This window comes from Bufo bufo, chromosome 3 (genome assembly GCF_905171765.1).
Source record: "Bufo bufo chromosome 3, aBufBuf1.1, whole genome shotgun sequence".
Lineage (NCBI taxonomy): Eukaryota > Metazoa > Chordata > Amphibia > Anura > Bufonidae > Bufo > Bufo bufo.
Window position 1 is genome coordinate 461,445,323 of NC_053391.1, and position 26,767 is coordinate 461,472,089.

The 26,767-nt window shown below is 42.4% G+C and overlaps 1 protein-coding gene across 3 annotated transcripts; it reads right to left on the reverse strand.

Moving 5' to 3' along the window:
• LOC120995774 (coagulation factor X-like) lies at nt 1-26,548 on the reverse strand. 3 transcript variants are annotated; one of them, XM_040425193.1, is made up of 9 exons: nt 26,408-26,548; nt 24,072-24,182; nt 21,425-21,585; nt 17,979-18,003; nt 15,759-15,872; nt 13,923-14,054; nt 6,427-6,689; nt 4,233-4,350; nt 1-1,017 (listed from the first exon to the last, which is right to left on the reverse strand). In XM_040425193.1, exons 2-9 carry the CDS (start codon nt 24,139-24,141, stop codon nt 470-472), a joined length of 1,431 nt encoding a protein of 476 aa, XP_040281127.1. In that variant the 5' UTR covers nt 24,142-24,182; nt 26,408-26,548; the 3' UTR covers nt 1-469. The 3 variants fall into 3 exon arrangements, with proteins under 3 accessions (XP_040281127.1, XP_040281126.1, XP_040281125.1); XM_040425192.1 differs by lacking the exon at nt 26,408-26,548 and adding an exon at nt 24,896-24,907; XM_040425191.1 differs by lacking the exon at nt 26,408-26,548 and having other exon boundaries at nt 24,072-24,444.
• Nucleotides 26,549-26,767: the final 219 nt, after the last annotated feature.

The following is a 26,767-nucleotide window of genomic DNA, read 5'->3' on the forward strand; positions in this document are numbered from 1 at the left end:
TGTAGTAAGTCAACTTTATTAATGCTGTCCATATATTTCAATATTACTGAATTGCCAAGATAATGCAAAAGCAAACAGTGATCCATGCTTATTAGTATTAATAAACAACCATATTGCTAGAGCTGACATTGCCAGAAGGTCTATGACTGATTATACTTCGTTGCTTCTGTTTCTTTCTTAGGTATGCTAAGCAATGCACTAAAATGAGGTTTGGGGCTGTATTCTCATAGCCAGAAAATCTGAACTAGTAGAATTATTACTTTCCCATTAGGTAAAGACTTGAATTATAAGAATATTTGGACCACAGAAATACATAAAAATTATGTGTTAGTTGCCAGGCCTTACAACTACTGAACCATCAAGAAAGTTTTTTAATAAATTGTAGCATATTGACTTGTTATCTGGTGGAGTATATTGGTAAAGCTTCAATGAAGCTTGAAGCTGAGGGGTAGCTGGGGTTTTTGGGAAATCACTGGTGTCTTTTCAATACCCCTCTAAGCCATTTATTTAATTTGGATACTTTTGTGTACACACCATATTTGCCTTGTTGTGCACAACCTTCTCCCCAACTAACAATTCCCGTCACAAAATAGGTGTCTTTGTATGGGGTGACATGTGGACCACCGCTGTCTCCCTGACAAGCATCTTTCACCTCTTTGTCATAGCCAGCACAAAACATGTTTTCTGTGATTGTGAACTTACTGGATTCTTTGCATGTTTGCCTACTAATGTAGGGAACGTGAAGCATCTGAAGTTTTGTGGCCTGAACCCCTCTTTCATGAAGACGTCCAAAACCGCTCACCATTGCCTGCCTCTCATTCATCAGGACTTGTTCAGCAAAATCAGGATCAGGGAGGCATGCTGGTATGATGTTATCAGTGAAGTTTATGGCGTCTTTCAGTTTTACCACAGCTATGTCAAAGTCATAGGTCAACCTGACAAATTTAGGGTGTATAATTATCTTATCCACCTTGTGTATTGATTCAGCACCATCCTTCTTACGTGTATTTGTTTCTCCTGTAAAATAATGCAAAATAGGGTTAGTCTTGGTTGGTTTCAAATGCAAAGGATGACTTTTATCTATGTCCCAAGAAAAATAAACATGTCACTAGTGCCACCTATTGGAAGTGGCTCCCCATGAGAAAAGATCCAACTTTACAACAAGCCTTTACAACTAGCCAAGCCAAATAGCCATCCATAGATGGCTGTTTTGGGGTGTTTGCCCCTCGTTAGTATGGAGTAGGATTCTGGCTGGCTCAGTGCGATGCCTTGGAAGTGGCTTAGGCAGCGTGCTGAATCTCCTTAGAGACCAGTTCTGTAAGGAGACTTACTGGAAGTCCTCCATGGTAGGGAGACTTATTGGCAATGCTCCATGGGAAATGAATATGCAAAGAAGTTCTACTCTGTATTGACGAGGGGCAAGCACCTTGAAATGGCTGTCTACAAATGGATAGCTGGTTTGGCTATATTCCCTTGTCAAATCCCAAGGCTTGTTAGAAATACGGATTTCGACTTATCGGGAGCCACTTCCAATAGGTGGCGCTGGCGAGATGGTTCTCTTTCTTGGGAGATACCTCTCTGCATATTAATTTCCCATGGATCATTGCCAATAAGTCTCCATACCATGGCGTACTTCCAGTAAGTCTCCATAGAGGACTGGTCTCTTTAAGGAGATTAAGCACCCTGCCTAAATTGATAACCAAATAGAGATGAGTGAATTCATTTTAAATTAATCAAATTTGTCTCAAATTTCCAGCCGAATCTGAACCTTTTGCGATTTGATTCAGACAAATCTCTCAAAGTGACAGCCACTATTTTGCAAGTGAGAAGTTGAGGCATCTGACACCAAAAAGGGATACCAACAGAGCAGTGTGTTATTAAGCAGGTTTTTTTATTGCCACCAGGTACTATCATTTTACCCATAGCCATATATGTCCCTGTCACTTTGACATTACTAATACTGTCTGGGGCATAAAGAGTATGAAAGTGGTTGGATACAGTGTCATACACAGATTTTTGGGCAATATGAATGAGCACTTTTAATTTGAGTAGAATTGACTTGTTCCTGAATAGAAACTGCCAACCGATTCATTGCAATTAGACCCAAATTTAATTTCAGCGATTTTTCACTTATCTCTATAACCAAAAATTTAATTAGTAGAAAATATATATATATTTGCTTGGTATTATTACTGCTAACTTTGCTTTACATTCCACCATATGCTATCATTTTCAAGTACACCAGTCCCTGCACTGATTTGCAAAGCCAACTAAGTGGGCAAGAGTATAGATTAAAGGGGAGTCCACAAAATCATAGAGACAATAAGCAAATATGCTAAAATAGTACAAGATGCGGTTGTTGCTATGTTGGTTAGATCTTATAGCCAATTGGTATCGGATTATTTTAGTCCCATAAATTCTCAATAGGGCAACTTAGAAGCACATTATTTTCACTTTATCTGCCAGCTTCCTTCGGTTTATATTAAATAACCTTTAACACTTTAGTGCAACAACGAATTTGACGACTTTGTAGCACTAATACTGTTGTACTGTTGATTGGTGCTTAAGATGTTAATACAACACTTATTTAGTCCAATTAATGCTGTAACAGATTTTAGTTATGCTGTTAGTCCGTAGTTAATATGTGAGTAAGATGTTGTATTTGGCCACATGTGATCAATTCAGCCACATATATGAAGATATGTCACGGTAGTCACTATGTTCGTGCAGCACTTAATATGTTCATATAGTACTTACTGCATTCATGCAGCCCTTGATGTTTATGTGTAGTACTCAATACGTACTCAATACGTGCGTGGTGGCGGTCTGTGGTTGTGGAGGGTCGGTTCACAAGGCAGTGTGGATGGAAGCTTAGAAGCACAACTACGGTTATAATTTTTCACCAAGTGCAGGCGTCCCGGAGAATTCAGAGCTCATGCGCCAGAGAAAACCACAGCCGGCTAGGGTGCAGGCAGGTCCAGCGGAAAAACGGAACGGTCGTGTGCATGAGGCCTTACTCACGTATTAACTATGGACTAACAGCATAACTAAAATCTGTTACAGCATTAATTGGACTAAATAAGTGTTGTATTAACATCTTAAGCACCAATCAACAGTACAAGTGTATTTTATTAATTGTTGAATAAGTAAAGGCACATGAATGTGAGCCGGCCTATTTCTCTTCAATGCCATAATTCATCAAAGCTAATGCAGTGCTACCATTCCGAAGTTTCTGACTTGTAGTAAAATGTGGGTATGAAAGGGATGTGGGTATGAAGGGTGACATTGCACTGCAGCAATTCCATGGACAGAGAGGCATCTTACCAAGTTCTGCATGGCATGGATTAAAGAGGTTCCACAGACTAAACATAGTGGATAGATCATTAATATCAGATCAGTGAGGGTTGGACATCCGGTACCCCTGCCGATCAGATGTTTTGCAGACAGCTCTGTACGCTGCCCGGGTACCGCAGCTCAGGTGCCATTCCAGTAATTGGGAGTTGAGCCTCAGTACGCCGGTGCTGGAAACTGCACAGTCTACAGAGCTTCTTCTTCTGCACACATTGTTGGCTTTGGATTCCAGATGTCGAACCCCCTCTGATGTGATATTGATAACCTTGATGATCATTAATTTCTGTACTCCGGAGAACACCACTAATGTAATCTATAGAGAAGACTTCATATTTTTGCAGTTTTTATAAACATTTCACGTGATGCCATTTAATAATACATCTTAATCATTTTATTAAAATTTGCAGCAGGATGGCAACAGAATGAACATTTTTATAGGCTAATACCTTCTCTTTACCTCCTCCTCTTACATTTTGTGATAGATCACAGATTTGTGTTATGTCTATATACACCTTTCCATTTATAGGCTCCTTGATGTCCACAGTGTTAGTGTATTATATATTATGTATTCTATAGTGATATATATTATGATATATCATAAGACTTCTAACTGTATGGAATTGTTGAAGGACTTTCCATGAAACTGACTAAAAGGAGTCATGAAAAGTTTACACATTAAGCGTATGAAACCTGTCATCTTATTTTCATGTTGCAATTAAAGGGTTTGTCCAGAATTAGAAAAAGGGTTACTTTCTTCCATAAACAGTGCTATGCCTGTCCACAGGTTGTGTGGGATATCGCTGCTTATCCGCATTCACTTCAGTGTTTTTCTAACCCTGCTCAACCCACTCAAATAAATACTTGCTGATCGGGATACTTACCTACGATAACTTTGAAGTACTTTGTCTGGTTCATGCAGTGGGCTGCTGTGAGGATAAACTGACTGGACAGGATCGTTCCTCCACAGAATGGCTCATCATCTTCACTGAACAGGACAGCCTGCATTGATTTACCAAATTAGATTTTAGATATACATAGGTTAAATAAATCACTTCAGTATTTACTATTTATTTTTTACTTAAAGTGTTTGTCCCAAAACAACTTTTTGCAAGAGTGGGATTCAAATATTGAATATATTCCCTACTTGGCAGACTATAATATGCACGTGAAGTGCCTGTGGTGTAGTGCACCTAAACAAGTGGCATACTTACCATTGAGGAAGACCACTTGGCTGCTGTCGGGGACTGGTGCTGACCTGTTTCTCCTGTTCCCAATTCATTGCATTTTTTATCAGCTGCCACTAGGGGGAGCTCAGTGCACAGAGATTATTTACAGCTTCCATTGAAATCAATGGTAACTGTATACATTGCAATCCACTCAGCTCTCCATAGTGGTGCTACAGGCAGTTTGTTTTGTGATGCAGGAGATTTATCGCTATATTTAAGCCACTGTCTGGTGTATATATATACATTGAGATATTGCTCAAAAATACTTATCAAAGTGATACAAATGAAGTTATAATGAAAGTGAGCAGTTAGGAAAGTTCAGGTAAGGTATGAAGAAGCAAACTGAAGAGGCACTAAAACTGGAAGCTGTAGGAAGAGCTATATATATATTTTTAAATATATTTCTTTTTAGATATATTTTTACACCAAAATGAATAGAATGCAATTATAAAAATTGATTCCTAAGGTGTCCATAGCCTTTAAACAGGTTCCGTCACCAAGATCAACCCTATACAACCAGGCATATATTCTGGTAGGGTTGATGAAGCTAAGTAAAACAACACCTTTCTTCGCAGTGTTGTAGAAATATTAATAGTTGTAATCTGCTCGCATCAAACTTTGTGTAAAGAAAGGTAAAAATCTCAACCGCAGTCAGCCAAAGATGTTTTCATGTTAAGTTCTGCTGAGCAACTGCCCCGCCATGCTCAGTCTGTTCACTTTTATTTACTCACAAAAGGTGTAAAAGGAGCTGGCCCATAACAAGGATACAGGAAGTGATGACATACAGGAAGTGATGACATAGGAAGACAAGAATACCCTAGCCAACAAACACATGTATGCAATAATCTACCATTACCACTGGAGTTAATTTTATCTAGCCTTGCTCAGTGATCAATGCCAGATAAAGTTACTATGATCCTCATGCATGTTTATTTACAGGACAACGTCATTATCTCCAGTGGCTGATCAGGCGCACTAGAGACAACAAACGCACGTTCCTTTCGTTATATTGTTCTCTTAACAAATGCATCCACGCCAACAAAACACTGCTCTGCTGAACACATCATTCTTCCCCGGTCCACAGCCCAGTGCTTAGCACATGGACCATTCGCCGACGGAGACCTCTGCGCCCAGCAGCTGTGACAGGACATACACGGGAAGATATCCACTCCAATGGTTTACCCTGACACTGAGAGACATGATGACAATACACAATATATTAAATACACATCCTAATAAAATTTCCACAACAGCAGTATTGGAGCACCAGTAGGCGAGTTCATGCTGTTTGAGCGCTTCTCTAGCAATGCCCCTGGTACTCCATACTAATGCCCTCCTCCTTATAAACATGTACCCTCCCCTTAGATTGACAGTGCTAGATGAGAGTCTAGTGCTGATATCTCGCTCTGCGCACTAGTTCCCTAGCATGGCGCATGCGCACCATGTCTTCTAATACTTGCCGAGCAGCAAAGATAATTAGTGCACTCGTGACATAACTGAATCCGGAAGTGGAGGTGCAGTCAGCTTCATCTGCAGTTACCTCCACTTCCAGGTTCGGTGACGTCACCTAGCCATAACAGGGAACCACATAAGCCCCCTCCTGGTGCTCCAATGACTAACTTGCATAAAAATAAAAGTGCTAATTTCTCCTGAATGCCAAGACCTACACTGCAAAGAAAGGTATTGTTTTACTCAGCTTCATCAATCTTATCAGGATATACTGTATGCCTGGTTGTATAGGGTTGATCCTGGTGACAGAGCCTCTTTAAATAAAGCTCTTCTTAGGGCACCAGAGATTGTGTGTTTACAGTCATGAGGTGTATAAATCTACATTTAATCCATTATTTACCTGCCATGGGCATTCTCCATATTTGCAGTCTGTGCCACCCACAATCCTCTCATTTGGGTTGTAGTCATAGTCTAATTCAGATAAAGATGCATCAGGAAGTCCCTCTTCAGCCTGGAGTTTTTTTTCGGGGGATGTGGAGTCAGTGTGACTTGCAGTAGAGTTGCTTATCTTTGAACCAGCTGTGTGGTTTGTACTGTTGTCTACTTCCTCACTTACTGACCTCTTGAATCTGAAGCCCGCTCTTCTTCCGCAGGGATATTTTTCTGTACCACATAGCCAAGATTAAAAAGTTATGGAAGTGCGCAAATTCTGACAATGACAGCACACTAGAAAATACAACAAACATCTACCTAAAATCGATCAGTTTTATTTCACAGTTATTATATTCGTTGAGTCATTCATTGATCATTCATGATGTATACTTTGTATAGAGAAAATAAATGCATGGAGAATTAATATTTCTGTGTTTTCATGTTTAGGGCATGTTAGCTAAAAAGGGTACTCTGCAGGGAGCATGAGAGAGTGCCCACTGCAATCAATGGATACAATGGAGACCTATTAATTCCAATTTGGTGCCTTGCTATGCACTGCAGATCTATGATATGCAGCTGTTTAACTATAAAGCTTCCAAGCTAACCTCTCTCATTAATCAATAGAACAGTGGGTGTACATGAGTAATAACACTCTTTCTGGCCACAATATGACTTGTATCTGGCATTTTTTTTTATCAGTTTTCCTCTGTGCATGCTGAATGTCTAGTTTTAACTTCTCCCAGGGATGGTGCATGGAGAGTAGCTGGAGAGTAGAGGAGAATCTGCTTCCTAACATTTCCTTACTCACCCAGAAGCAACCCCAGTATTGTGAAGGACATTACAGAGAAGTACTGACCTGTATGGTTGTAAACAAAGCACTTGAGCTGATATATCAAATTCCTATTAAGCTGCAGCAGTTTCTTTGATGTCTCTCCTGGAGTCCTGTCACACTCAGGTCCTACTCACTCCACCCCCTCCCCTCTCCATAGACTTGTATTGACATGTGTAATGTGATTATCCTGTGGAGCTGATTCATACTAGATGGGTTTAAGACATTTTTCTAAGTGAAAGGCAATTAGTGGGGGTAAACAGCTAATAACATGATAGCTAGAAATTTCTCTCTGATACGCTGATAAGACTTATTGCAAAGTTTCTTATGGTCACTTTTACTTTTGATTTATGCAAAGTTGCATGAAAAGTTAGTGACCATTTAATATTATTGCAAGGCGCATGGGGTTATTAATTTATCAACCTTATGTACTTCACATTAATTTCCCTCACTCGCCTTACATTAATACTCTGTTTTGTCTCACAATAGTCCTACTAAAGGTGCATTGACATGATGTAGAATGGTGCTATTAAAAACAATAAATGTAATTGTGATAAGCTGCAGCAAAGATGTTTTGCCATCTCCACCCGATCTGACATCTGCTGTATGCATGCCACCCAAAGACCAGCAAGTATCTTGCATGTGGTCATATTAATTAGACTAGGATATGTCCGTGATACTTGATTGGCATTGGCAGTTACCTACCTTTGCAAATTGGCCCCCTTTGATGGAACATTGCTTAGCTCCCTAAGGGTGCCTTCACATCCTTAGGTGCAAATAGTCAAGATAAAAAATAACATTCTGTATACAGCTCCCACGAAGATCTTTCTGGTTCAAATTACAAATAAACCCTTTCAAGTCTAGTCTTATCCTGCAGTCATGTTTTACTCTACTTCCTCTGCTCCCACAGTGTCAGACTGCATACAAACACACCCAATAAACAAGAAGAAAGGTTGTACATTTATATTTTATACATTTCTAAGAAGAATAACAGAGTTGAATTGTTATTTTGTTAGTTACTAAAAGAACAGGTTAGGAGAGCAGACAGGTCCTCTTTAATCAAGTAGTAAGTCTGAATGTTTTCTTGAAATCCATTGGGTTTGTTCTTAAAGATGTCAATTTAGTTAATCGCTATCCCTCCATTGGTTTAAAACAATAGCCAACAGCAAACGTACTGAAAGATCACCATTAGTGTTGGTCGAGCACCAAAGTGCTAGAGTAGAACACCTCGGGATGCTCGGGTGCTCCACCAAGCACCCGAGCACAATGGAAGTCAATGGGAGAACCAGAGCATTAAACCAGGCACCCCCTGCTCTGAAGAGGGGAGGGTGTCTGGTTCACAGGGAAAGTTTAGAAATTGATGAAGACACCACTGAAATGGTTCGGGAACTGCATTGGGAGGATGTCTGGATGCATCTTGGACTCTCAGGTCGCTGCTGGGAACGATGTTGTCCGAGTAGTACACCGCTTTTACAGACTGACAATAATATGCAACAAACCGAAGATAAAATCAAGCTGACCATGTAAAAAAGTTTGTGGGCGAGGGCCTGTTGCCGAGCTGACATCTAAAAAAATTTGTGGGCGAGGCCCTGCTGCCGAGCTGACCATCTAAAAAATTCTGTGGGCGAGGGCCTGCTGCCGAGCTGACCATCTAAAAAATTTTGTGGGCGAGGGCCTGCTGCTGAGCTGACCATCTAAAAAACTTTGTGGGCAGGGGCCTGCTGCCGTGACCATCTAAAAAAATTTGTGGGCGAGGGCCTGCTGCCGAGCTGACCATCTAAAAAATGTTTTGGTCGAGGGCCTGTTGCCGAGCTGACCATCTAAAAACAATTGTGGGCGAGGGCCTGCTGCCGAGCTGCCCAGCTAAAACATTTTGTGGGTGAGGGCCTGCTGCTGAGCTGACCATCTAAAATTTTTGTGGGCGAGGGCCTGCTGCTGAGCTGACCCTATAAAACATTATGGGTGAAGGCCCGCTGCTGAGCTGACCCTCTAAAACAATAGGAGCGAGGGCAGCCTAATAAGCATGTTGATATGATGGAGGAGGAGGACAAGAAAAGGGAGATTGAACCATATACCCTTTTTAGTGGTGGAAGGGGTGCATGGGAATACAGTGTATTCAATACACCCATAAAAGCCCTACATTTAAAGTGCCTTTATGTTCATCCGCTTTCCTCTGGTGGAGTAGAGAAGTCAGGGGCAATTCAGGCCTTGTTCATTTTTATAAGAGTCAATCGGTCAGCATTTTCAGTTGACAGGTGGATGCGCTTATCAGTTATTATGCCCCCAGCAGCACTAAATACAAGCACTGACAAAACACTGGCGGCGGGGCAGGCCAGCACCTGCAAGGCGTAGAGCGCCAGTTCGTGCCACGTGTCCAGCTTGGACACCCAATAGTTGTAAGGCACACAGGGTCACTGAGGATGCTGACACGGTCTGCTACGTACTCCTTACCATCTTCCAAAATTTTTGTGACACTAGGCCGCGCATCAGGTTGAGGATGCTGGCGGGGTGTCAAAAAACTGTCCCAGGCCTTGGAGAGTGTTGCCCTGCCTCTGTTGGAACTGCTGTGTGTTCCCCTCGTCTCCCCTCCTCAGTTGACCAAGGAACTACGTGCTCTGCAGCCAGCGTTGTCAGCTGGAAATGTTTGGAGCAATTTTTCCACAAGGACCTTCTGGTATTGCACCATTTTGCTCATCCTCTCCACCACAGGAGGATGAGAATTTCTCTTTGTAACAGGGGTCGAGCAGGGTGAACAACCAGTAATCTGTGTTGGCCAAAATGCGTACAACGCCAGGGTCACGGGAAAGGCAGCCTAACATAAAGTCAGCCATGTGTGCCAGAGTCCCAACAGACAAGACTTTGCTGTCCTCATCAGGAGGATGACTTTCAATCTCCTCATCCTCTTCCTCCTCTTCTACCCATCCACGCTGAACAGATGGAATAAAACTTCCATGGGTACTACCCTCTGTAATGGAGGCAACAGTCTCAATTCACGCTGAGAAGACGAACTGAGGGTGGTCTGACTATCACCCTGTGTTCTTTCTTCCCCCATTTCTACCTCTTCCACATGCAAAGCGTCAGCCTTCATTGTGAGCAGCGAGCGTTTGAGTAGACACAAAAGTGGGATGGTTACGCTGATAATAGCGTTATCGCTGCTCCCCATCTGTGTTGATTCATCAAAGTTGCATACTGCCTCACAGAGGTCAGACATCAATGCCCACTCGTCGCTTGTGAAGAGCGGAAGCTGACTGGAAAGGCGACGACCATGTTGCAGATGGTATTCTACTACTGCCCTCTGCTGCTCACAAAGTCTGGCCAACATGTGCAACCTCGAGTTCCAGCGTGTTCACGTCGCCCAACAGTCGGTGAGCTGGCAATTGCAAGTGCTGCTGCATCATTTCCAGACTGGCGGAAGCTGTCGATGACTTTTGGAAATGGGCACACACGCAGCGCACTTTCACCAGTAGCTCAGGCAAATTGGGGTACGTTTTGAGAAACCGCTGAACCACTAGGTTAAACACGTGGGCTAGGCATGGTATGTGTGTGAACTTGCTGAGCTCCAAAGCCGCCACTAAGTTACGGCCATTATCAGACACAACCATGCCTGGTTGTAGGTTGAGTGGCGAGAGCCACAGCTCAGTCTGGTCCTGTAAGGCAATCTGCGGTTACAATTCCCTTGTGGGCAGATAAGGTGGAGTGTCTGCATGGGTGCCGGAGGGGAGGGCTGCGGGGATCTCGGAGGCAGATTTGACGGGCTGATGGCAATACGTTGCGGCCGGTCCTGCCTCCGATGTCTCCTGCGGGTTCCATTCCGGCGTCCATGGTGGCGCAATACCGTGCCCGTGCCGAGTCAGTTGGGCGTCTGCGTGCACACCCGAGGGTTGATTCGCAAAGGAATGTGCAGCCGAGTGTGCGTGCATCTTATGTGCTACGTCGTCCACTGACAGGTAAAGCATCTGTGCACAAATTCAAAGTTGATTAGGGATTTGCTGCACAGGTGCTAATGAGTAGGATCATCGCATGACCTATGAGGTTCTGACAAGCAGCACTCTGTGATTGGCCAGCAGGTGTTTAAAAGGTGATCTCCCTGGCTGATCAGTGCTCACTGTTGTCTCTACAACATGGGAGTATGCTGGTTCAGATTCACTAAGTTTGTTCCATGCATGAACGCTGTGTGTCTTCAGCTAGGGAATACCTCTGGAAACCTTGTCTCTGCTCTACAGTTGCACAGTGTGTGGTCTCGGATTGGACCTTGGATACTTCACCGTCTCATCCTTAGGTACCTGGTTTCACGGACTCTTCTGTATGAACTTTAGCCTGGTCTCGCTTTTCTCTGACGTTTTCCCACAGAGGTTATTATTTGGACTATGTTATTTCTGTATGATTTCTGGCTTGGTCTTTACTGCTGTGTCTTCAATAAATCCATGTTTGATTCAAATCTTTGCCTGGTTGCTTGGAATTCTGTAGCATTACAGTTCCCTTATCTCCTGCAAAGAGGTGGCTGAGGAGGAGAAGGGGGGGGGGGTTGCAGCCACTAACGTAGGTGGCGGCGGAAACCCTGATGGAAGTAGGGCCCGCAATTCTTGTCGTCGGTAGCACCTGTGCCATCCCAGGGTATGACTCGCTCCCAGCCTCCACAACGTTCACCCAGTGTCCCGTCAGGGAAATGCAGCATCCCTGGCTAAAAGCACTTGTCCATGTGTCAGTCATTAAGTGGACCTTCCCAATAACTGCATTGGTCAGAGCACAGGTGATGTTACGGGACACATGCTGGTGTAAGGCTGGAACTGCACACTGTGAAAAATATTGGTGGCTGGGGACAGAATACCGTGAGACAGCCGCCACCATCAGGCTGCGGAAAGCCTCAGTGTCCACAAGCCTAAATGGCAACATTTCCAGGGCCAGCAATTTGGAAAGGTGCGCATTTAGTGCTATGGTCTGTGGGTAGGTGGCTGGGTATTTGCGCTTTCGTTCAAAGGCCTGGGGTATAGACATCTGTACACTGCCCCGGGACATGAAGCTTGGTATCGTGGATGAGTGTGTTTCTTGTGCTCTGGCAGCAGGCACAGTTTCACCGCGCCCAGGGCTACGGCCTCTGCATGCACCATCAGCAGCACGGCCGCTTCCCCGTCCCTTACTGCTCGCCTTGCGCATATTGAATGGTATATATGCTTGCAAGTATGTCACACGTACAGTAGCGCAGTTTTTATAAGTGTATGCGCAAATAAAGTACACAGAATGTCACAGATTTTTTTTGGGATGCGCACACGTTTAATAGGAGGTATAGCGCAAGTAATGTCGCTGTCATCACCGGCTAATAAAAAATTACACTGAATGAATGTTACTGATATTTAGGATGGGCAAATGCTATACAAGAGGTATAGCGCAAGTAATGTCGCTGCCACCAGCAGCAAAAAAATTATACTGAATGTCACTGATATTTAGGATACACAAACGTTATAAAGGAGATGTAGCACAGGTAATGTAACTGTCTGCAGCGGACACCGTCTATGGAAAAAGTACACTGGATGTCAGATATTTTAGGCTGTGCACACGTTACACAGGAGATGTAGCGCAGAATTATATATTGCTGCCACACACAATAGTGCTTAAAAGGACTTTTGGGTCTATAACAAATATAAAAACTAAAATATTGTTATTTCAATCCCTACACTGTCTGTCCCTTCTGCTCACCAGCTCTCCCTAACTAAAACTGACCCAAACACATGTCATCGGGTTCTATATAGCACCCGATGACACGTTACGGCCAGCCAATCACTGTAATGCCAGCAGCCAACATGGCTACGGCATTACAGTGAGGGCAGTACTTACTTGCACGTTAATTTGCTGTAGCACACGCGGTATTCGGCCGAACACAGCGATGTGCCGAGCATGCGATGCTCAAGCCGAACTAGTGTTCGGCTAAGCATGCTCACCCAACACTAATCACCATTTCAGAAGACCACTGAAATCAGGAATTCTTCTATCCAACATAGAGTTTTGAAAAATGGGTCTGCTTTTTTTTTTCTTAGAAACAGTGCTACTCTTATCCATGGAGTATGTCTACAAGGACAAGAGTGGTCCTGTTTCTGGAGAAAAATAAAATTTTTGCATTGACATATTACAATCAAGTGTTACATGACAAACACCTCCAAACCCCAAGTTACAAATATAATCAAATATTATAGTTAAATATCTCACTCTATTACTGTATAACGTAGAATTAATAAATGCATTTACAATTCAAATGAGAATGTGAACTAGATTGACATTTCTTACCAGTTTAGTTGAAAGAAGAAAATCAGACCAAATTTCTAACGGCGCTGATGCAGAAGAAGGACTCCTTCTTCTGCATCAGCGCCGTTAGAAATTTGGTCTGATTTTCTTCTTTCAACTAAACCTGCTTTATCTCTTTGACCGTGAGCGACGGAAAAAGGGCATAGACCAAGGCAGCAGATGCAGATCCATCCCCAGCAGACTGGACGGGAATAATTCCAGTAAGGCGAAACATAGGTGTTGTGACTTGTCACAACACCACATGGTAAGCACAATCAGTGTATTTCTGTATTATTGTCTGTAAGGTTCTACACACGAGGCGCTGCCTCTTTTTGGTTTTTCTTTTATATATTTCTTACCAGTTGCAACACAGGATTTTCCATCATCTCCTAGCACGTATCCAGTGGTACATAAACAGACAACATCTCGGTTTTCTACCTTGCAGTACTGGTCGCAGCCGCCATTGTTCAAACTGCACATCTTTAGTACAACTGAAAAAGAATTGATTTAAATATAAAGTTATTAACATGTCCATATAGCAGATATTTTAGAGATTATGTTTCAGGCAACCACTGTATCCAGCTGTATGTGGACCCTTGGGCACCATAGTTAGTAGATCTCCTGGTTATCCCTCAGTGTAAACTATGTTTATGCTGATTGCCATATTACCCCTAGACGACTCCTGACATCTTCCTTGGTCAGCTGTATACTGAAATCTGCCAAGCATTTAACCTACAAATCAGAGGAGGGCTAGCAAGCAGTGGGAAAATTGCCTTAAAGAGGCATTCAAGTTATAAGAAGTTATCACCTTTCTATAGGATAGGGGAATACTGCTCCATTCATTCTCTATGGGACTGCCAGAAATAGCTGAGCTCTGTACTTGGCTATCTCCTGCACTGCCATAAAGAATGAATGAAGCTCCATTCATTTTGGGGTACAGGGCCCCCATTGTTTTGATCTGTGGGAGTCCCAGTGGTAGACCCCAACCAATATAATACCTATCCTATATCTTGAGGATAGAGGATAAGTTCTTATAACTGGAATACCCCATTAAGGGTAAATCATGTCTTTAAAGGTAAGTTTCAGAAAAGTCTAACTGATCAGTGAGTATGTACTCTGCATCTTCATTCATTCTCTGATACTGTCAGAGATAGCTGAGCATAGTGCAGGGGTACTGGGCCCCACTCTTGGGATTACTGAGGATCCCAGCATTTAGACCCCAATTGATCAGTGGATGGAAGATGACTTTTAGGAACTGAACGCCCATTTAAAGGAATACTAACATAGGATAGGAGCCCCATGGTTCAGACACTTCTACCCTACTAGTATTATAGTTGTTTATACACTTCCCCTTTAAGTAGCTTTCTTCCCTTGCCTGGTGTAGGAAGGGTTAACTCCCTTCTTAGTGTGTGATCACTGGGTGTGTCTGTGTGTGGGTGTGGCTACTTGGGGCTATTTAGCTTCCGCTGGATGCCTGTATCTGAGGGGTACTTCAGCCATGGTTAGCTGGAGTCAGCCTCCTGGTTATTTACCATTTGTCCAGTGAGGGCCACCCTTGTGGTCATAAGTTTATGTATGATGTTATGAAGATGTTTCTGTGGTCTCTTTGTTTATTGCAGCTATGGTTTCCTGGGTTCCTGTGTGATGTGTAATGTGTGGTGTGTGCTGTGTCCGTTTGTGTTGTTGTGGACAGCAGCACTTGTACATGGGTTCTAGGCTGTGTCTCTGTGGCAGGTAGGTGTTGTACTTGTTTCATTTACCTGCCATTGCCATATGCTGTTTATGTTCCCCTTCCTTTGCAGTCTGGCCAGTGAGACTCCTGTTCGTCCGTGTCTAGGAGGAACAGGCCGTCTTACCCTGCTCCTAGTCCAGGGCCACCCTGAGGGTTAGTAGGGATCTTAGGTTCCAGAATATGAGCCCTCCCACCATCAGGGTTGGCTCATACGGCTAGGAGACAGGGTCAGAATTAGGGACGTATTAGGAGGTGACCTGATTCCTGTCCTGGCCTAGCAGCGACCACAATCTTCTGTCATCGCACGGTTGAGGGTTTTCCCCATCCTCAGCCGTGACAGAAGTTGGATGATATCCAGTCGTAGAATGTAAGAAGTTGCATTCTGGTTACTACGTTTCAGCCCATATGTCCTCAAGCTGTGGTAAAACATATCTCAATGAGATGTAGTTAGTCTCAAGCTTACCTATTTCACAAGTTTTGCCCTCAAAACCAGAATTGCAGAGACAAGTGAATTCACCAATTCCATCTTTGCATGACCCGCCATATTGACAAGGATTAGACGCACACTGGTCACCATCTGAAATGCAAAAAAAAATTATAATAATAATTGCCTCTATTATGATATTGGTACCCTCCCCCCAAATACTAGTGTGTAAGCTGGTCTTACATGTTATAGTGTTGTGATCTCTGTCAGGTTGGCGTCAACCAAACTGTTAATTTGTGTTCATGCTGCTAGATCATTTGGAATCGTGGCCTCCTTTCATTAGTATTGGAGACACTACCCACGCTGAAGCTTAGGGGTTCTTCCTAGTGAGACTCATACCTACTCTTCAATAGTTACTGGAGGTATGTTGAACCCAACTACAAGGATTTGTAGATTAATTTAGCCTACTATAGCTGCTTTAGCTAAGACATTTATAATCTTATATTTTTAGATATTATTAACTGTTTACAAGCTGAATACATTGGGATACTGTCATTACTATGTTACTTGGTACTACAGGGAGTGCAGAATTATTAGGCAAGTTGTATTTTTGAGGATTAATTTTATTATTGAACAACAACCATGTTCTCAATGAACCCAAAAAACTCATTAATATCAAAGCTGAATATTTTTGGAAGTAGTTTTTAGTTTGTTTTTAGTTTTAGCTATTTTAGGGGGATATCTGTGTGTGCAGGTGACTATTACTGTGCATAATTATTAGGCAACTTAACAAAAAACAAATATATACCCATTTCAATTATTTATTTTTACCAGTGAAACCAATATAACATCTCAACATTTACAAATATACATTTCTGACATTCAAAAACAAAACAAAAACAAATCAGTGACCAATATAGACACCTTTCTTTGCAAGGACACTCAAAAGCCTGCCATCCATGGATTCTGTCAGTGTTTTGATCTGTTCACCATCAACATTGCGTGCAGCAGCAACCACAGCCTCCCAGACACTGTTCAGAGAGGTGTACTGTTTTCCCTCCTTGTAAATCTCACATTTGATGATGGACCACAGGTTCTCAATGGGGTTCAGATCAGGTGAACAAGGAGGCCATGTCATTAGATTTTCTTCTTTTATACCCTTTCTTGCCAGCCACGCTGTGGAGTACTTGGACGCGTGTGATGGAGCATTGTCCTGCATGAAAATCATGTTTTTCTTCAAGGATGCAGACTTCTTCCTGTACCACTGCTTGAAGAATGTGTCTTCCAGAAACTGGCAGTAGGACTGGGAGTTGAGCTTGACTCCATCCTCAACCCGAAAAGGCCCCACAAGCTCATCTTTGATGATACCAGCCCAAACCAGTACTCCACCTCCACCTTGCTGGCGTCTGAGTCGGACTGGAGCTCTCTGCCCTTTACCAATCCAGCCACGGGCCCATCCATCTGGCCCATCAAGACTCACTCTCATTTCATCAGTCCATAAAACCTTAGAAAAATCAGTCTTGAGATATTTCTTGGCCCAGTCTTGACGTTTCAGCTTGTGTGTCTTGTTCAGTGGTGGTCGTCTTTCAGCCTTTCTTACCTTGGCCATGTCTCTGAGTATTGCACACCTTGTGCTTTTGGGCACTCCAGTGATGTTGCAGCTCTGAAATATGGCCAAACTGGTGGCAAGTGGCATCTTGGCAGCTGCACGCTTGACTTTTCTCAGTTCATGGGCAGTTATTTTGCGCCTTGGTTTTTCCACACGCTTCTTGCGACCCTGTTGACTATTTTGAATGAAACGCTTGATTGTTTGATGATCACGCTTCAGAAGCTTTGCAATTTTAAGAGTGCTGCATCCCTCTGCAAGATATCTCACTATTTTTGACTTTTCTGAGCCTGTCAAGTCCTTCTTTTGACCCATTTTGCCAAAGAAAAGGAAGTTGCCTAATAATTATGCACACCTGATATAGGGTGTTGATGTCATTAGACCACACCCCTTCTCATTACAGAGATGCACATCACCTAATATGCTTAATTGGAAGTAGGCTTTCGAGCCTATACAGCTTGGAGTAAGACAACATGCATAAAGAGGATGATGTGGTCAAAATACTCATTTGCCTAATAATTCTGCACGCAGTGTATGAAGAAAGGGATGCATATGAACTCTTAACAAGCTATGCTTCTATTACCACCAGATGTAAGAATTGGTACTATGAAGAATGTATCACAATATTGTCTGAAACTATATGCCATACATACCCACATACTTGTTCCAAAATTCTCTCTGTTAAAGATACAATAGAAAAAGTTAAAATATGTGAATATATCTTCAGATTAGCAACAAAACACAAAATATAAAATTATAATTTTTTTAGGTATAATTTATTGTGTGATTGTAGTTGATATGAAACATAAGAACCAACTGCTCTTGAGAAAAATACACCAATAATATATTCACGGTCCACAGTTTCAGGGAGCTGGACGTGTCTACACAGCAGAGATTTTCCATTGGCAAATCTGCTGTAGACCTTAGAAAATCTTTTGCAGAAATGCACAGTTGAAACTCATACTTCTGCTGCATGTTGTCCATCACCTCTGCAAGCAGATACTGTAAGCCACATTGTTATTTGAAGGAGCTTATCTGTGGCTTTCCAGTATGGAGACAATGTCAATATAAATCTGTATTGCAATCATTATTCTTGCCGGACCTATGGTGAGCTGGAGAAAACATGTAGTCCAGAGCATAGCTACAGTTGACATTAGCATACATAGTAGCTACAATTAAACAGAAAACCAATAACATGACTGGAAAAGGTTGGTCCACCTTAACCCTTTTAGCCCCTTTCTTTTTTGCATTTTTATTTTTCACTCCCTGCCTTTCTGGGGCAATAACTTTTTTATTTTTCCATTTAGATAGCCGTAGGAGGGCTTGTTTTTCTACGTGACAAGTTACACTTACTAATTTAATATTGCATACAATGTAGTAGGGAGCTTGTAAGCAAAAAATTCAAATGGGGTGAAAAAAATCCACAATTCTTTAACCGCTTTATGGATTTTGTTTTTACGGCAAAAGAAAGGTTATGTTCTATCTTCTTGTGGTGCGGAGGCATGGACCCGAAAGTCCACGAAAGCACTATCGAGTGTTTCTGATCCATGCCTCTGTTGTGCAAAAGATAAGACATGTCCTATGTTTTGCCTTATCTTGCGGATCGCAGAACCATTCAAGTCAATGGGCCCACATCCACAGCATGGAGTGCACATGGTCAGTGCCCAGATATTATGAACCCGCCATTTGCGGTCCGCCGTACAGGCATAGAGCCCTTATGTTCGTGTGAATGAACCCTTATACAGAGAAGAGTATCATTTACTGATAAGACCACCCGCTTGGCTATTAAGCTCAGAAAGAGCAGGTGAATGAAACAAATAAATTACAGGTTTTATGGAATCTTTTCCTATAAAGCTACCATATATATCTGCTCAGCCCCTCCTGCTTATAACCTGCTTCCTGCAGATTGCACTGCATTTTCATGATGACAGGCTCTCTGAAGGAACTATGCGTTACACAGGTTTAGACTCTTTGGTGTCCTTTTGGGTCACTGACTAAGACAGTCTATAAAGGCGTCCACAGATGTGAGATTCTATCCATCTATCCATGAGACATGACTGATGGTAGAAATATGTGTAAAAAAATTAATTAAGTCTAATGCTCAACTTTATACCAGAGGCCTCAAGTGATGATCTTTTGTGAACGAAAAAAGATTCCACACAGTAGATCAAAATATTGACAGTGAAAGAGACTTGTCATTTACAAATTTTTTTTAATCCAGTTTTTTTTTTTTTTTTTTACTGTAGCATTCCTTATCCATCTGATTGTGTGTGTTTTTAATCATAGTTTATAGATAAAAATCTTTCTGAACTGTGTTTGGCTATTGTGGAAAATAAAGCCTCCTCTTCTGCACGTTTTTATACCTGACACCTCATATGGTTTCTTAGTTTGTTTTTTCCAGCTCACAATACTGTGATCTGAGGGCAACAAAAGAGAGAGAGAGAGAGAGACATTGGGGAGATCTATCAAGGCTTTTATGCCACTGTTGTGGTGTAAAAAAGTCTCAAATTATGGCACATGCTTTACTTTTACCATAATTTGCGACTTTTTGTGCCTCTCAGATTTACTATAATTTACACCAGAATTTGGCATGAAATATAGTTCAAGTCTATCTCAGCCTTAGCTGAGATAGATTAGAGTTTCTGAAGCATAGAGGGCCAGGGATGCACATAATTTATTAAGAGGCACGTGGCTGTTAATAGATTAGGTGCATCTCACTCCAGCCCCCTTTGAGCTTTGGGATGTATAGTTTTCTATTCAGTCCAGCATTCTTCACCCATGCATAGTATTTAACAGCTTGTCCTTTGAAGTTTTGTGCAAGAGAATATATCAATAGCTTTTGGGGGGAGAAGCAGGACTCGCAGGCTTCCTCTACTAGTCCTGGCAGCATTTAAAGGTTATGTACACCTTTGGGGGCATTTGTTTTATTATTGCATTGTACTTATTTTGAGCTAAAAATATTTTTTTCAGTTGGTCTTTATTAACAATATGGAATCCTGTATTGTGTACATAGCTGAGATGCTGTAGCAACAGCCTGTGGATTATCTGTCTTTTCCGTCATCTGGGGAGCAGACAGACTCCTTATCTCTGCTCTCTTACATTATAGACACTGATTATAGCTCAGTTCTTATCTTACTGATAAGAATGTTACTTATATAATTGTTTAGAGATAAGGTTTATTAGATGACCGACACAAAGTGAAAGTGACAGAGCTAGAAAAACAGTTAATCCTTGGTGACAGAACAGCTCAATATTTTTAATAAAGGTGAATTAAAAATAGGATTTTTAGCAAAATATTTGCAAAATGCAATTATAAACAAAAAATTCCTCCGATGGTGTACATAGCCTTTAAACAACTATTTACATGAAAATACAGAATCAGATAACAGAAACAATATATCCCAGAGTTTGGTGCCTCTCCTTCTGTCTGGGGGTATGGGAGATCTGATAAATTCACTTCAAACTGTAACTGTCGTTAGAGTGATGCTAAGGAGACACTTTAGGGTGCCTTCAAACATGGCGCATTTAAGGCTACTTTCACACTGGCATTTTGGCTTTCCGTTTGTGAGATCCGTTCAGGGCTCTCACAAGCGTTCCAAAACGGATCAGTTTTGCCCTAATGCATTCTGAATGGAAAAGGATCCGCCCAGAATGCATCAGTTTGCCTCAGTTTGCCTCCGTTCCGTCTCCATTCTGCTTTGGAGGTGGACACCAAAACGCTGCTTGCAGCGTTTTGGTGTCCATCTGACGAAACTGAGCCAAATGGATCTGTTCTGACACACAATGTAAGTCAATAGGGACGGATCCGTTTTCTCTGACACTATCTGGCACAATAGAAAACTGATCCGTCCCCCATTGACTTTCAATGGTGTTCAAGACGGATCTGTCTTGGCTATTTTAAAGATAATACAAACGGATCCGTTCTGAACGGATGCAGACGTTTGTATTACCTGAGCGGATCCGTCTGTGCAGATCCATGACGGATCCGCACCAAACGCGAGTGTGAAAGTAGCCTAATTATATAACTGGCCCCATACAATCTATAAAAATGACAAATCCTGACCCCCAACAATATAGACTCATTGGAATATGTAGTTACAGTTTTCTCTTCATCCTCAAACACTTCCCGAGCTTCCTCCTGGCTGCAGCGTTCCTCGTAGCACTCTCTTTCCAGGTTCCCTTTTTTGAACTCTTCAAATGCACTATTTGCACGTTTCCACCTCCTTAAAATGCCATTAGCTTTGTTTTGAGTCACAAAAACTGCAATTCAAAAATGACAGATCATTGCAGTGCACATATTCATTTCCTTTCACCAGAGCTGTATACAGATTATAATCGCTGACTATCGCTTTGTCCCTTTTCAGTGGGGATCAGAATTTGCTTCCCACATGCACAGACACAGGTTCTTCAATAGGAAGCCAAGTAATTTACCAGTATGTACTAGGAAAGTAGGGGGGACGTGAATACAAGCAAAATATTCTGCACAGACGGATCGGCTCCTATAATGCAAACGTTGGGATCCGTTCAGAATAGATCCGTCTGCATTATAGTTCAGAAAAAATTCTAAGTGTGAAAGTTAGTCAGACGGATCCGTCCAGACTTTACATTGAAAGTCAATGGGGGACGGATCCGTTTGAAATTGCACCATATTGTGTCAACTTCAAACGGATCCGTCCCCATTGACTTACACTGTACGTCTGGACGGATCCGTTTGGCTCCGCACGGCCAGGCGGACACCCGAACGCTGCAAGCTGCGTTCGGATGTCCGCCTGCTGAGCGGAACGGAGGCCAAGCGGAGCCATCCTGATGCATTCTGAGCGGATCCGCATCCACTCAGAATGCATTGGTGCTCTACGGATCCGTTTGGGGACGCTTGTGAGAGCCTTCAAACGGAGCTCACAAGCGGAACCCCGAACGCTAGTGTGAAAGACCTGTTTTGAGTTATGACCGCAAGGTCAGATTTCTTGATGCAGTTCCAGAAGCAAAAATCAGGAGTGAATCATAAAATGAGAGATAGTATTAGGCTACATTCACACGGCAATGACATGTTTTGTGCTCAGCAAATTGCGGATGCGCAAAGCACGGATGCCGCCCATGTGCTTTTGCTGGAACGGAACAGGCCACCCATTATAGAAATGCCTATTTTTGTCCGCAAAATGAACAAGAATAGGACATGTTCTATTTTTTTTGCGGGGCCACAGAACGGAGCAACGGATATGGACAGCACACGGAGTGCTGTCCGCATCTTTTGGGGCCGCATTGAAGTGAATGGGTCACACCCAAGCCGCAAAAAATGCGGCTCGGATGCGGACCCAAACAATGGTCGTGTGCATGAGGCCTTAAGGACAGATCCAGCTTTTCCTCTTTGTTGAATTCCCTTCTGGTTTCAGCTTCCAAAACTACTTAGACTGACCTGAATGTGTGGCCGTACACTATTTAAGAGACCTGTGTTCTAAAATGTACTTAAGGTCGGAATAATTAAGGGTACATCCACTTGTGACAAGTGAAAATCCACAGCGGATCTGTCCAAAATCTGAAAAGGCAAAATCTGCCTCAAATCATGTGGGAGCTGATTATGATGAGGTTGTGGTCAATGTCACAGGGGCAATAAAGAGGTGTCACATCTTATACAAATAAATGTACAGTAATAAAGTATCACTACACAGGGCAGTCACACTAAATCATTTTGTGTATATGTATTCTATAAATTAAAGGGGTTGTCTAGGCTACAGATATTGATGACCTGTCCTCTGGATGGATTATCAATATCAGATTGGTGGGGGTCCGACATCTCCTTACATCCTCACACATCAGATGGGTCAACGGAAACTACACAGTATACAGGGCGGAAGCAGAAGGCTCCATACACTATGTCGTTTCCGGCACGGGCATAATGCAGCTTAGCTCCCACCCTGACACAGCCATCACATAGTGTATATAGCCATCTTCTTCCAGCTCTGTACACTGGATAGTTTACGGTGTCAGCAGCCCCCGAAACTGATGATGAGGTGGGAGGGGCGATTACTGCTGGACATCTACCAATCTGATATTGATTACCTATCCTGAGGATAGGTCATCAATTTTATAGCCTGGAAAACCCTAATGTAACATCACTGCACACAAGAATGTGATGACTTGGTGCAAGTTTTGCATTTACATGTTATACTTAGTACACAGTAGGCTGTAGATTAATAATCAATCAATGTTCCTGCAGTAACACCAGGCTTTATAAATATCAAATGTGTTCTGGAAACCACTATTAGGCATGACATATGAAACAAAATGTCAGCGTACATTCTGTATACTGTATCTCATGTAACAGCTCCGGCTGTGCACTTCCTAAGGGATGATGGAGAAAACCTTGAACTACATTTTGCAATAATGAGCAAAAACTTTACAAGACCACAAAAAACACACCTTATCTAGTCCCTGTTTCTCAGGAATACAGTTCACAATGTGCAACAGTGATAGTAGGACATATTCATGTCAGACACTTAATAATTACCGCAGATACACAAGGTATTGCTATACAGCCTATATGCAGATACTAGGCAGGGTAGTCCCATGCTCTACTCAATAACGTCATACTGCTTTAGAAGAAGCACTATGCACTGCATAGACCTACCGGACAATTTGCAGAACACAAACCCTATGGAATAATCACTCTATCCAGGCAGTTTAGAAATAATCTCACTTCTAAGTGACGTATGACACCAAACGCAGATATCCAGATTACGTTCTCTTACCATCTTCTGCAGGTTTAAGGAGGACGACGGGTAGACATATGAGCAGTAGGAGACACGTCTTTCCAGCCATGATGTGTTATTCAGTCAAATGCTCTTTTTCCTTTCGTGTGGCTAGTGTGACAAAAAGAGTCAAGAGTTCAAGCTGCAGCTTGCAAGGGAAATTAGGAAATTCCTGCTTTGAGTACAAAATACTGGAAGATAACCTGGACGGTCCCTGAGCTATAGGAACATATTGTTTCCAATTGTTTACTGGCTAAATGCTTTTTAGCGAGAAATGTATAACCACACTTTACAGCAGATGTACCAGTGAGGTCTGTAATGTACAAAAAAAAGTGTTTGCTTGTCTTATGCAATACGCTCCATGGAGTTCAGATCCGCTGTCTTTGCCTTGTTTGCCTATTAGAAGGACAAAGAGCAGAGCATGTACTGACAAATGACATGGCTACCGTCCAGATTACCTTAGGGGTGCCTCCACATGGGTGTGGGTTTGCAAATAGAATCTCTATGTTGATTTTTATGCAGATTTTTATGCAGATTTTTATGCGTTTCGGCACCAAAACCTGCATGTGTTACTTGTGAACTTTTAAGATTTGCCCCTGGTTGCACTCTTTGCTTTGCAAACAGTGAAATCCGCACTAAAAATTCACACAAACCATTGAAATCCTGCAGATTTTAAAATATGCAAAGTGCTGATGAGATTTGGCAAATCTCATTCACTTTGCCTGTACTGTACACTGCAGTTTTTTTCTGCATGAAAATGGGTGTGGAAAAACACAAGTAATCTGTAATATGTACAGGTAGCGTAAGGGTGGTTTCACACTGACCATATTGATGCAAAGTAGCTTCTGTCCTGTACAATTTCCTTCACATATATATATATAATCCACTCCAGACATTGGCTTCCAAAACTGCATCAAAAGACACATCTGAAAACACACAACAGTTATGGAACTTCTGAAACCTTAAAGGATAACTGTCATATTTTTATATTTTTTTGCTAAAGTGTAGGGCAAGTGATAGGTAACAATTTTGCAATAGACTTTATTTAGCCAAAACATTTTTTCTTTTAGAAAACTGGGGCTGAAATGGCCCTTAGCAGCACTCTTCAAAAGAGCGTTGCTAAGGGCCATCCGTCTCCGATTAGAAAAGACGGGCTGTGCAGACGCTATGCTTCTGTCTCGTGCTTCCCTGGGTGACAGAAGGCTGGGCACAGGAGTCTTACGAGTTAAAATTACATTTATATTCCCCCTTTCTATGCAATCTAATGCTCCGTTACATTCACTGACCTGCAATCCCTGTGATAATAATTCATGAAGCAGCCGCTGGAAGTAGAATCACTGTGCTCAGTGAGCCGGCTGCTTCCAGGGAAGCACGAGTCAGAAGCACAGCGTCTGCACAGCCCATCTTTTCTAATCGGAGACGGATGGCCCTTAGCAACGCTCTTTTGAAGAGTGCTGCTAAGGGCCATTTCAGCCCCAGTTTTCTACCAAAAATAAACGTTTTGGCTAAATAAAGTCTATTGCAAAATTGTTACCTATCACTTGCCCTACACTTTAGCAAAAAAATAAATAAAATATGACAGTTATCCTTTAAAGGAATTGTGCAAGGTTTTGTATTGATGACCTATCCTCAGGCACCCCCGCCGATCAGCTCTTTGAAAAGGAGGTGGCACTCCATGTGAGCACTGCTTCCTCTTCATTACACTACACGTCATCTTGGAAGTGAGTGTAATTACAAGTACTCGCTCCATTCATTTCAATGGACTGAGTACTTGTAATTACACTCCCACTACGAGACGACATGTAGTGTAATGAACAGGAAGCAGCACTTACATGGAGCACCACCTCATCTTCCGCCACCCCCACCAATCTGATTTTGATTATCTAAGTGTTGCATGGCATCCCAAGCCTGTGCTCCAGCTTCTGATCGAATGGCTAGATTAGCTGCTTTCTTCACAGTTTCTCCATCTCAGCCACAGAAACTTGTTATTCATTATCATACATATCATGGATCTATTAACCCTCACAAGGCATGACAAGATCTATGGCATAAATGCCATCATATGTCAGCCACAGGGTCATAACATACAAGTGAGAGCCATGGTGCCTTCATGAGAACCCCCAGCCATGATGCCCCCATGAATGCCAACTGTATTGTCTCTAACTTATAGCAACCAAAAACACCCCTCATGATTACCAGCCATAGGGCCACAATAAACACCAATCACAAGACCCCTATTAGTGCTTGCCATAATTCCTAGTGTTTACTATAGTGTCCATCCACCCAAGAGTACAAGTCCCAGTAACCCCATGGAAACCAGGTGATAATATCGTTGCCTGCTCTTTGTTCTCATGATCTTCAGTCACTGAAATTCTGGGAGTTACACCTTAGTAGTCAGCACACATGAGGGTGCTCATATGTTCCCAATCATGAACTGAGCTCTGTGAGAGTGCTGGCTCTTCATTCTCTGTATGAGACGGATGGGTCAGTCTTTTGACAGATCGATGCACTTCCTTATTATGATGCACTTCTTTATACAGGGAAAGTAGGTGGATGCCTATCCTCCATACTTCCTTTCCAGATCTGGGACCTCAACACTAACATCCTCATTCCAAGGTCACTGATTTTCTAAGGGTAACCCACTCTAGACAGATTTACACACTGACTTCCACTGATTGCTAGAACAAGGAGACCAC